The sequence below is a fragment of the Castor canadensis genome, chromosome 7 (assembly GCF_047511655.1).
Source record: "Castor canadensis chromosome 7, mCasCan1.hap1v2, whole genome shotgun sequence".
In the NCBI taxonomy this organism is placed as follows: Eukaryota; Metazoa; Chordata; class Mammalia; order Rodentia; family Castoridae; genus Castor; species Castor canadensis.
The window spans coordinates 122,133,253-122,146,495 of NC_133392.1; the positions used below are offsets into that span (position 1 = coordinate 122,133,253).

Below are 13,243 nucleotides of genomic sequence, written 5' to 3' on the forward strand. Positions count from 1 at the left end.
TATAGAGGCTAATTTCTGAGTCACTACAAGCTTAGAAGTGACTACTCCAATAAACATCTGAGTGGTGTTGGTAACATCTGTTGATACCCAAGAAAGAAAATCTTGAAATCGTTTGTTTTTTAAATTGATGAATAATATTGTCACTAATGTCTTCAACTCTGAGCAACATTTCTCATTGAAAGGCTAGCAGTTTTAAGCAACATTCTCTTCATTGGATAAATTTTCTTGTTGCAAACACAACTCCAAGCTATTGGCAAATAGCTTTCCTTGTATGGCTAGCAAATGAGCCCTTAGAAACTTAACTTGGGTTGCAGTTTCATTTTTAATTTTTCTGAATTCTACAGGGGTGGGATACTTTTCTAAATTTCTCATTTTCTAATTATTATTTTCCTGTGAGTTGGGAATATTATGATTAGTGTTTAGTCTACTAACAACTTCTTTTAGCACAGGTATAACATCATTATCTAATCAATGCAATATTTTGCCATTTTGTATAACAAAATCTGTACTTTCCACTGCCTTGAAAATATGACATTTGAATTTTGCTTTTTCCCCCATATTTGTTCATGATGAATGTATACAAAAAAAGTTTGCAGTACATTGATAGCATGTGGGACTCAAGATGCTGTTGAGTTGTAAGTGAAGTGCTGCAGTTTGAGGGCTATATAGCAGTAATGCAAAGCAGTGAGAGTACAACATAAAGTGTCTTACAACTATTCAACTCTTCCATTGTGGCATAAAAGCAGCTACAGACCATATATAAATGAGTAACATTATGGACACTGACATTTGAATTTCATGTGTCATAAATTCTTAAAACCACTTGATCTTTTAAAAAAAATTGTAAATGTAAAAACAGGACTGGTGGAGTGGCTCAAGCTGCAAGAGTGCCTGCAAGCCTGAGGCTCTAAGTTCAAACCCCAGTGCTGTCAGAAAAAAAGAAAAAAATAATTCTTAGTGTACAGGCCATAGGCCATAATTTGCTTCCTTGTTTTCTCTTATAGTGTTAACTCTTGTCATCTGTTGGATTTTTTTATATAAAAGAATCTTTTTTCAGGAATCTTTAGGACTAAAAATGCTGATTTGCTGTTTTCATTTATTTTGCTTCATACAAAGTTTAAATTCATATAGTTGATTATGTTGCTAAAATCAATAATTTTTCTTTTTGGGGGGCAGTACTGGGTGTTGAGCTCAGGGCCTTGCATTTGCTAGGCAGGTGCTCTATCACTTGAGCCACTCTGTTACCTTTTTTTGCACTGGCTGTTTTGAGATAGGGTCTCACTATATGCTGGGGCCAGTTTTGACCATGTCCTCCTATTTTGTGCTTCCTTACATAGCTGAGATTACAGATGTGCACCACTGTGTTCAGCCATTGGTCGAGAATGGAGTCTTGCAAACTTTTTGCTGGGGTTGACCTCAAATGATGATGCTGTCTAGCTAGGATTACAGGCTTGATATTAATTTTTTTAATTAGGTCTTTTCCAATAATGAAATTTAGATATAACCTCCATCTCATCTCTTCATTTTTCTGAACCATTTTTGGATAAACCAGAATTTAGATTGTTCATGTTGAGACATGTTATCTACTCTGGTTACATTTTCTTTTTTGAACAACTTTCTTTAGAGTTAAATATTTCTTATTTTAAAAAATAGCCTTACTGAAATATTCATATACCATACATCATCCTATTTTTTAAGCATGTTTACAGAGTTGTGCATCCATCACCAAAATCTTAGAATATTTTTATCACCTCAAAAATAAACCCCTGTTATCCCTCCCCTCAGCCTTAGTTATCAGCATTTCCAATCCTTCCATCCTCTCAACCCTAGGAAACCACTAACCTACTTTCTGTCCTTCTACAGATTTACTTATTCTAAACATTAATATAAATACAATCAAATTGATATTTGATCTTTTGTGATTGGCTTCTTTCACTTAGCATAATATTTTCAAGGTTCATCCATGTGTAGCATGGTTCGGTACTTTATTTCTTTTTATTGCCAAATAATATCTCATCATATGGATCTACCACATTTGATTTACCCATTGTTGGTTGATAGGCACTTTTTGGCTATTATTATAAATGCTATGAACATTTATATGTAAGTTTTTGTGTGGATGTGTTTTCACTTCTTTTGGGTACATAAATAGGAGTAGAATTGCTTAGCTCCTATGATAACTCTGTTTAACCATTCAGGACCTGTCGGCCCATTTTTCAAAGTGGCTATGCCATTTTACATTCCCACTAGCACTGTATGAGGTTTCTAATTTCTCTGTATCCTCACCAACATTTGTTATTATAGTCTTGTTGATTATAACCCTCCTAGTTGGTGTGAGGAAATAGTATCTCCTTGTGGGTTTGATTTGAATTTTCCTGATGGCTAATATTGATCATTGTTTCATGTGCTTATTGGCTGTCTTATCTTGTACATATCTTTTTGGGGGAGGCCTGTTTAAATTCTTTCTCCATCTTTTTCTTTTTTTTTTAATTGAGAAGTAATAGTTTTTTGTATATTCTGGATAATGGGGGTCACGTTACCAGCACAATGATTTGTAAAATTTCTCTCCCTTTCCCTTGTTTGTCTTTTCACTTTCTTGATGTCCTTTGAGCACAAAAGCTTTTAATTTTGATGTCAAGCTTATTTTTTTCTTTTGTTGCTTGTGCTTTTGGTATCATATCTAAAATGTCTTATTTTTTTATGATACCGGGATTTGAACTCAGGGTCTCATGATTGCTAAGCAGGCAGTTGGCACTCCACCAACCCACAGTTTTATTCATTCAGTTTTCTTTGTATTCTAATACGAATTCTGAAACTTCTCTAGTATCACTTTGGTCAGTTTGAACTATGTATTCTTCAGTTCTAGGAGATTTTTTTTGAAAAATTAAATTTTTTTTGCAATTCTTTCCTTATATTTTCTTTCTTGTATTTTGAAACTACTGTGCAATATAGGGGACCACTAGTTCATTGTGGTGGGATTTTGCTATAGCACCTTTAACTTCTTAACTTATTCCTCTTCACAAAAGGAGTAACGTGATTAGTGAGTGTGAAAGAATGACATAGAATGCTTAGCTTAATGTCTTCCTCTCTGCTCTCTTTAGTCCAGATAGTCAGTATTTTGGTATATCCTTAGCCAGTGCAGTAAGCTGAGTGCAGGACAGATTTTGCCTTTTGTGGGGATAATTTGCTGTTTTAGTGATTAATTTCAGTATAGCAGAGTGTTAGCAACTCATTTCAAGCCACTGTTAAGCTATGTTCTTCAACCTAGCTTTTATCCAAGTTAACACAGATATTTTGCTTTTCATTTGTTTGTTCCTTGTATCTTTCTCTTAATTTGACTCTAAAACCAAGTGAGGAAAACAGTGAAACATACGTAACATAAATTTTACCATTTTAACTGTTGTTTTGTTTTCTTTTCAATACTGAGGGTTGAACTCAGGGCCTCTAACATGCCTAGACAAGTGGTCTCCTACTGAGCCACACCACCATCCCTTTTGAATTTTTAAAATTTTGAGACAGGGTCTAGCTAAGTTTCCCAAGCTGGCCTGGAACTTGGGATTCTCCTGCCTCAGCCTTCTGAGTAGCCGGAAATTACAGGCATGCACTACCACACTCAGCTGATTTTAACCATTCTGAAGTGTACAGTTCAGTGGCATTAAGTATATTTATATTGTTGTGCAACCATCATCACCATCCATCTTCAGAACTTTTTCATCTTTCCAAACTGAAATTCGGCATCAATTAAATAGTAACTCCCACCCAGGCTCAGTGTCTCACACCTGTAGTCCCAGCTACTTGAGAGGTTGGGGCAGAAAGAAGGATGAGCAATACTCCATTGTTGTATATACCACGTTTTGTTTTTCTGTTCATCCACCGATGAACATTTGATTTGTTTCCAAATGTCTATTGTGAATAATGTCCTTATGAATATTGGTATACAAATATCTGACTCCTTGCTCTAAATTCTTCCATATATGTGTCCAGAATTAGAATTGCTGGATCACGTGGAAATGAATTATTTTTTAGTTTTCCCAGTGTATTTGTGTTGGTATGTAACAATCCAGCTCAAAACTCAGTTGCTCAAAACAAGGATTCATAACAGTTTAGTGAGGTGACTGAAACAGTTTTTCTGCTTCTTTTGCTTGAATTCACTTGTGTGACAGTATTCATTTGATGTGTTGGCTGGTATACAGTGTGTTAGATGACTTCAGTTACATTTCTAGGGTCTTAGTGGGGATAATTCAAAAATGGGTCTTCTCTTTCTTGCCTTTTTCTTTTTGTCAGTACTAGGACTTGAACTCAGGATCTTGCACTTGCTAGGCAGGCATTCTACCACTTGAGCCATACCCCAGCCCAACCCTTCTCTCTACATGGTTTCTCATTACAGTGTAACTTAAAATTTATATGGCAGCTGAATCACAAGGGAGTGAAGGTAGAAGCTACAAAGCATCTTGAGCCCTAGGCTCTAGGACTTAGGCTTTAATTTCACCACAGTATAGCCCATGGGGGCATGGCTCAAACGGTAGGGTGGCTGTCTAGCAAGCATGAAGCTCTGAGTTCAAACCCCAGTACCACCAATAAAGTAAACTAGCCCAAGTTCTTCCTAGGAGAGACAGACTCCAACTCTTGCTGGGAGGATTTACCAGGTTACCTTGGGAGCCATTATTAAAATGATCTGTTGTACCTAATATCTTAACAGCTGGTCCGTAGATGAGGAACCTTGAGAAATGAGGAAGGATTGCCATTTGGGAGCAAAGTGGGCTTCTACTCCTAGTGAGTCTAAAATGGGGTAGCTTGATTTTTTTTTTTTTTTTAAATAGGGTCTCATTATGCAGCCCAGATTCTCCTTGAACTTATGATCCTCTTGCCTCCACCTCACAAGTGTTAAGATTACAGGTGTGTTCTACCACCTCAGTTTGGTCTTAAGTTTTAACCAATAGAGATGTATGTAGATTTTTTTTATTGTTTTATTATTCATATGTGCATACAAGGCTTGGGTCATTTCTCCCCCCTGCCCCCACCCTAGATTTTTTTTTATACTGGTCATTTGCAAAAAGTATTGTACCATGTAGTTTTTTTTTTCCTTTCCTCCTTCCTTGTCTCTTTTCTTCTCTCTCTACTTTCCTGTACCTCCCCTGACTCCTAATAGGAATTAGATTTTTTTTTCATGCTTTAGTGGGCAGAAGAGTATTTACTGACTTCAGATTTATAGGCTTTAAACTTAAAGTTAGCTGAAGTTCCACATGTGCTGTGTAGTAATTAATGACTAAGGTTCTAACCTTAAATTGTTAGTTTCAGGCTTGAATAGGTAGTACTAAATCATTAGGTTAAAAACAGGTAATTGGGGGCTCTGTAATTATGTAACTTGTCACACCACTGTGTGGTTTCAAGTATTTTTAGATTTAAATACATAAGCCCTTAACTTGTTTTAAATTTTAATAACTGAAAGCAGCTTCTTGACAAAAGGTTGGTTTATTTTATTAAGAAACAAAAATGAGTGGGTTGGTGCTTTATTATAAAGAAAATATAATTCTTTGACATCATTCAAATTTGCTTCTGCCTTTATTCTCAGTGCAGGAGCAGTGGGAGAATGAAACTAAAGGAAGACAGGTTGAATAGGCTGGAGGAGAAAAGTTTTCTCAGAGAAAGATTAGTAACTTAGAACACCCCTCCCCATGTACATAATTATGTACACACATATAAATACTTGCAACCACATGACTTTAAGAGAAAGTAGTATAAGTTTGTAAGTAATTACAAAGTTAGCCCTCTAGCTGCCTGTTTTTTTTTTTTTTTTCATTTTTCTTTTATTATTCATATGTGCATACAAGGCTTGGTTCATTTCTCCCCCCTGCCCCCACCCCCTCCCTTACCACCCACTCCACCCCCTCCCGCTCCCCCCCCTCAATACCCAGCAGAAACTATTTTGCCCTTATCTCTAATTTTGTTGTAGAGAGAGTATAAGCAATAATAGGAAGGAACAAGGGGTTTTGCTGGTTGAGATAAGGATTAGCTGCCTGTTTTGACTTAAAATAATTTAATACCTTCTATCCAGGACTAGAAATAGCAACTTAGGACCAGAACCTGAGTCATTAATTGCTCTTTATCTATAAAAATGAGGTCTTTGAAGGCTATATAATATTCCATATATAGCTACAGAATAATTTATTTGAATATTCCCTTATCTATGGACATGTGGATTATTTCCAGTTTTTCTCTTACTTTTTTTTTTTTTTTTGGCAGTACTGGGGTTTGAACTCAGGGCCTCATGCTTTCTAAGATGGTGCTCTACCACTTGAGCATGGTGCTCTACCACTTGAGCCACTCCACCAGCCACTCCAGTTTTTCTCTATCGAAAACATTGCTGCAGTAAAATTGATATATCTTTGCTTATGTGTGTGAATATTTCCATGAGATGCCTAGAAATGAAATGACTGGATTAAAAGGTATGCAGAGTTGACATTTTAAAAAAGTAGATATGATCACATGGCCTTATTTCCCCACAAAAATGTTATCCAATTTGAGATTCATCAATAGTGTGTGGGGAATACCCTGTTACTTTGACAGTATTGGATAGACATTTTTATTTAGTTAATTGGATGGATGGAAAATACATTGTTTCAGGCTTGATTATATTTGGTTTCTGGTGAGATTGAGCGTGATTTCTTTTTCTTGAAATGTTTATTGTGTATCTTTTTAAACTTACTTTTTAGGAAGATTTTTTTCTTTTTTTCTCTCAGTGACTCGAAGGAGCACTTATATGTTGTTGATCTTTTCTACCAGTATTTAATTTGCTATTTGATTTGGATTATGCTTTGTTTTATAAAACTTTCAAATTAAGTACTCGGGAGGATGAGGCAGGAGGATCTTGAGTTTGGGACCAGCCTGGGCTACATAGTAAGACCCTGTCTAAAAAAAAATGTGTAAATGTGAGATACACAGAATTTTATGTTTAACTTACAAAAGTTGGTGTTTGATTTTTTTCTGATATTTTGTTTTATTTAGCAGTTACTAAGTGCCTACCATGTATCAGGCCCCTTTGGGCATTAACATTCTTTTGTTTATTCAGCAAACATTCTTACATGTTTGGTATTTAACAAATGATGTCACAAAATACAATTGTGAGGTAAAATAGAAGCTTTGCCATCTGAGCTAACACTAATGGTGCAGACAGAAAATTAAAAAAAAAATGTCCAGTAGTGTAAAGAAGTTTAAAGTAGAATTAAAGAGCATAAAGATTGATCGGGGTGCAGTTTTAGGTAGTGTAGTCAAAGGAAGCATTGCTGAAAATGGAACATTTCAGCAAAGGCTTTGGCTTATTTCTTGGTATCTCCTTACATGGTCTTTACTCTGAATTTGCTCATTCTTATGTATCATTGTGTGTCCAAGTTTTGTCTTTTTTTGGGAGGCTGTGGTAGGAGGATCACTTGAGCCCATGAGTTTTGAGATTAGCCTGAACAATGTAATGGGATCTCATCTCCAACAAACATATTCCTCTTTTTATAAGGACACCACTCAAAGGACACCATTTTAAAGGCCTCATTTTAATACAATCATTTCACGAAAGATCCTATCTCTAAAGTCACATTCTGAGGCAGTGGGGTTCAGGGCTTCAACATAAGAGTTTCTTTTTTGGAAAACAGTTTAGCCCAAAGCAGTACCAGTCTGCTTTATATAGGCTTCCGAGAGTAAACTTGAAGTATGTATATAGGATGGGAATTGGGAGGTATGCCAGAATATTGAGATTAGAATGGAAACAGGAAGATGAGTTAGGATGAGATACGATGACAGCACATACTAAGGAAATTGCTGTGGAGTTGATGAGATTTATCAGATTTGTAAGGTTTTTTTTTTTTGTATGTTTGTGGTACTAGGGTTTGAACTCAGGGCCTTGCATTTGCTAGTGGTTTACCATACACCAAACCCTTTTTTGCTTTTGTTTTTTTTTTTCAGATAGGATCTCACTTTTTTGCCCAGGCTAGCCTTAGGCGACAACCCTTCTACCTATACCTCCTGTGTAGTTGGGACCACAGATAGCCACCATGCCCAGCTTGTTGGTTGTTGGTTGAGATAGAGGTCTCACTAACTTTTTGCCTTGACTGGCCTTCAGCTGTGATTCTCCCTTCTGATCTTTGCTTCATGATTTATTTTGAGAGTAGAATGCATAGGAGTATTTAAAAAATAGAGCACTTTTATATTTTTTCTCTTGACTAATTTTTGAAAAATGTAAGTTAGTAAAAAGAAAAAAAGGCTCCTTACAAAAACTAAGCAGAATATCCCCCCCAAAAAAAATAAAAACTGCCTTGATTTTTGATATCTGGGACTACTTCAAACTGTGCTATGGTTTGGATGTGTTGGAAGCTTGGTTTCCAATGACTGGAGACCAGAGGTGGTGAGGCCTTTAAGAGATAGGGCCTAGTGGGAGATAATTGTGTTGTGACCATCCTATTGAAGGGATTAATGCTGGTCTGTCAGTGAGTTCATTGTTACAAGAGAGTGAGCTTAGACCGTCCTCACTATCTTGTTTATTTTCTACCATGGGTCTTTTCTCTTTCTTACCCTCATTCCTGGCATGTAATGTTATTTGCCATGTGGCATAGCCAAAAGTTCCTCACCAGAAGCCAGTATGGATGCCATGCTCTAAGCTAAAATAATCTCTTCTTTTAACAAATTATTGAATCTCAGGTATTTTGTGATAGCAGCACAAAATGTATTAAGACACTGCTTAACTGAGATTCTGCATCTCTTATGATTTATCTTAGAATTTAGTTCTGGACAAGTTGTTTACATTCTTGGAAAATAGGTCTTGGATTTTAACCATATATATAACACATGAACACAAATGTAATGCTTTTTCCATCTCATCTCTTACTGAGCACTCATTATGTATAACTTTAAGTTTGAGGTGTGACAGCAAAAGTAGGATGGATTTCTTTTCTCTCACAATTTCATGAATAGAAGATTTGCTCTTACTACAGATCTTAGCCACTTCAGCATACAATTTTTTTTTCTTACTGAGTTGAGAACTTTAACATTTTCACTTAAAGGAAATACTTTATGGCTTTTCTTTGGCATATCCAAATTACCAGCATCACCTCTCTTGCACTTTGGGGACCATTATTAAGTAAATTAAAGGTTATTTGAACACAAGCATTATGATACCACAACAATCCATGTGGTAATCAAGACAATTACTAAGTGACTAATGGGTGGGTAGCATCTATAGCATGGGTATCCCACAAAGGAATGATTCATGTCCTGGGTTGCAGGGAATGATGTGCAATTTAAAATTTAAGAATTAGTATTTTCACACCATGGTTGACTGGGTAACTGAACTTGCAGATAAGGGGGAGCATAATGTAGTATTGCTTGTGTGTGTGTGTGTGTGTGTGTGTGTGTGTTTGTATACCTGGACTTCATTACAGCTGAATGAAAATATTTTGTGATTTTTTTTTTTCTTCAGATACATCAAATTACGGAATGGCTTGCAGGCACTTTTGATTTCAGATTTAAGTAATGTGGAAGGTAAAACAGGAAATACGACAGATGATGAAGAAGAAGAGGAGGAGGAGGAGGAAGATGAAGACTCTGGAGCTGAGATAGAAGATGATGAAGAAGAGGGTTTTGATGATGAGCATGAATTTGATGATGATGATCATGACGATGATGATCTTGATACTGAGGAGAATGAATTGGAAGAATTGGAAGAGAGGGCAGAAACTAGGAAAAAAACCACTGAAAAACAGGTGCGAGTCAAGTCTATATTTGGTGTTTTTCTAATTTGGTGATTCTTTGAGATAATTACTAACTTTATGCTTTATTAATGGCAAAAGGAAGAATATATTTATCTTTTGATGTTCAGTAAAGTTCTAATCTGTAGGAGGATTATATTTTTAAAACATTTTGCGTTGGTTATAAAAGTAATAAATGCTTATTATACAAACTAATGCAATATAAAGAAAATAAAAGTATAAAAATTTCTCATAACCTGTTAGAGGTAAACAGTGGTAATATTTAAATTTATGTGTATTTGTGTACATTAAATGTTTTATAAACAAATGCCAGGAAGTGAGGATCTGCATAATTTTCAGTCTAGGATAGCGGAGTAAGAGATTGTATTATCCGTGGAGAGACTGGAAAAAGAAGAAAAGAATGAAACTAGTGTAGAATCTTCAACTGGGCCTAGAGTTCAAAGAGTCATCATGTGGGTAATTTCTATCTAGGTAATTAAATTTGATTTAGCTCTTTTTATGGGAAAGTGCCAAAGGTTAAGCCAAAATATGTACATTTAAGAGTTAAATGAGGGAGTTGAGCTTAGTTTAATACATAGTAACAACAAGATACATATCTTGATAGGGAAAATTTCCCTCATGATATCTTTTGGAGAATGCCTCCATTTTGCAATAGGGAGTTTCTGTATTAGAGGATAATATTTTGGAGACATTACAGTGAAATCGACAAGCAAATACTTGCTAAGCTTGGTTTCTTGAGTATTGATAATACATTCAACATGGTATAGTCCATAGTCCATATGGACAGTACAGTCAGATTAAGACTAAAATGTAGCTGGGCGTGGTGGCTCACATTGTAACCCCAGCTACTTGGGAGACAGAGACCGGAAGAATGGTGGTTTGAGGTCTGCCCAGACAAAAAATTAAGACCCCCCCATCTCGACAAACAAGCCAGCTGTGATGATAACAGCTGACTGTGGCAGTATGTGCCTATAATCCCAGCTATGTGGGAAGTGTAGGTAGGAGGATTGCAATCTAGGACCAGCCCTGGGGAAAAATGAAAGACCCTGTCAGGAAAACATCCTGAAAGATAAAAGAGTGGATATGTGGCTCAAGTAGTAAAGTACAAGGCCCAGAGTTCAAATTCCAGTACTGCCAAAGAAAATCAAAACGAACAAAATAACAATATTAAAATTTAGGTATCAAATGAATACATTAAAGTATTCAGCCCTCACAATGTAAAAATGTAGTCATAAATAATAGTAGTTTGGTTTTTTTTTTTTTGAAGTAAGGTCTCACTATATATCCCAGGTTGACCTTGATCTCTTGATTCTCCTACTGGGATTACAGGTGTGGGCCACTAGGCCCAAGTTTGTTTCTTTCTTTTTCTTTTTCTTTTTTTGAGACAAGGTCTCACTGTGTCTCCTAGGCTGGTCTTAATGATCTGAACTAGGCTCAAGATACCCTGCTGCCTCAGCCTCCCCCTTAGGTTCAGTAATGTGTCTATGTGCGTTTTAATTTTTCTCTTTTTTTCAAAGAGGAAAAGTTTCAGTTCATCATCACTTGGTCCCATTGCTTTGGGCCTGTGGTGAAGCAGCACATCATGACAGGAACACATAGTGGAGCAAAGCTGTTTACCTCATGGCCGTAAAGTCAAAGATAGCTAGTAATGTTTTTAAATGAATCCTTTGACAGTCATTCTTTCGTGGGGGGATTGTTTTTAAAAGGAAGGTTATATCAGTACTTTCATTAAGTTATGTGTTTGTGTGTGGGGGAATTGAATCATGTTTTTGCCCCTTTCTCCTTAATTGATCAGGATGCCTGTTTTGTGTAGCATGATCAGCCAAGTGGTGTTAGCTTGGGAAGTTTAGAGATAAAACTCAGTGCTGAGATGGGGAGCTACACACACACACACACACACACATGTCACTTGATATTCTATACTAAATTCTTTATAAACAAATTGGGACTTGATAAATTCACCTTTAATTTATAATAGGTGTCATAATTCCAAATAAAGCAATGATAAAAAGGACGAAATTATAAAAGTCAGAAAAGGAAGAATATGGGTAGTCAGGAAACTTGGTTCTAATTCTAGCTCTGTCCCTGTCTTTATGGATGATCTTAGGCCTTTGCAAATTCTCTCTTCCTCTCTCTTAATCTGTCAGTCAGTCTCTCTCTCTCATAAATAGGATTACATAATTTTGAGGTGCAACTCCAAGGCTGACTTGTTACAACTTCTTAACTAAATGTTTCTAACCTATAAATTTCTATCTTTCTATGTATAAGTAAATTCTTTCTATTTGTAGATAGCTTTTCCCATGCTTTGGACTTCTTTATAATTGATGAAGCAATTGTAGTTTGAAGAGATCAAATAATTCTGGTTCAGAAGCAGTGGATAGACTAGTGAAAGGAAAGATTCCAAGATTGTAACAGTAGAAAATGGCTTATATTCAGAGAACAAGTGTCTGGAAAGGGGAAATAAAGTAGATTAGTCTAGGTAAGAGATGGCTTGAGAATGACATCAGTGTTGAAGTAGTTTTATGGTTTAATTTTTGAGAAATGTGAACCTTTTTTTAAAGTAAGTAATTCTCAGTAACTAATAAGAAAATGGGAAGAAAAACATCTGATCGTTTTTTGGAGAATCTTTACCTAATTAAGAAGTTAATTACTTTTCTGAAGCAACTTTTTCATTATCCTTCTCCATTTCCTTCCTTTCAAATGAAGTTGTTCTTGATTTGCAAAGTTTGATAAATTAACAAGATTGAAATTTAAGCATGACATACACTGAATTACGATTTGTTCAGGGCTTTTGTAACTCAGTTCTCAAGTATGAATTTCTCAAGTATGAATTTCTTGGGTAGAATATTCTCAAGTATGAATTTCTTTTCTAGCAATCGCAGAGCCTGTTTTTGCTGTGGTCAAAGCTGACTGATAGACTGTGGTTTAAGTCAACTTATTCAAAAATGTCTTCAGCCCTGCTGGTCGAGGCAAGAAATCTTTATGGGGTAGTTGGAGCTGAAAGCAGGTTAGGCATCTATTAAACATCACAGAACAGGTTAGACTGTGGTTTGAAGAAGTGGATATTCCCACGTTTTAACTGAGTGTATGTGTCTAAGTCTTAAAAAATGGAATTTATAGTATCAAGTGAGGCTGTTTGGTTCTTCTGAAACATACTTTCCTTTTCTGACATGTGGTTGAATTTATTTATTTTTTAAAGTTTTTTTCCTAAGAGGATAACCATTTATCAAATCTGTTTTACCAGATTGATTAACCTTGTAAAATTGATGTAAAATTTGGAAAACTTAGTATTTACCTTCCTATTTTCAGGTACTCAAATTGAATGTTTTTCTCTCTGTTTTTTGTATCCTTTAATTTACAATGATAGAATAATATGCCCCAATCATTTTAAGTACAAAGTTTGGTGTACCTCTTGGCCACTTATTGTTAAAAACTGATTTTTCCAAGGTATCGGGAGAGTGTATACTGATAAGTAATGTATGATACATATG

At 35.7% G+C, this 13,243-nt stretch overlaps 1 protein-coding gene across 5 annotated transcripts in view; it reads left to right on the plus strand.

Annotated features, from left to right (window-relative positions):
• The window catches only part of Nrdc (nardilysin convertase), an 85,354-nt gene that overhangs the window by 13,067 nt on the left and 59,044 nt on the right, over positions 1–13,243 (plus strand). For 2 of the 5 annotated variants that reach the window (XM_074080142.1, XM_074080143.1), the window contains exons 2-3: positions 9,464–9,746; positions 12,626–12,759. In XM_074080142.1, coding sequence (XP_073936243.1) covers positions 9,464–9,746; positions 12,626–12,759 — 417 coding nt within the window. Of the gene's footprint in view, positions 1–9,463; positions 9,747–12,625; positions 12,760–13,243 lie in introns of those variants that run through there. The other 3 variants (XM_074080144.1, XM_074080146.1, XM_074080147.1) reach the window with 2 other exon arrangements.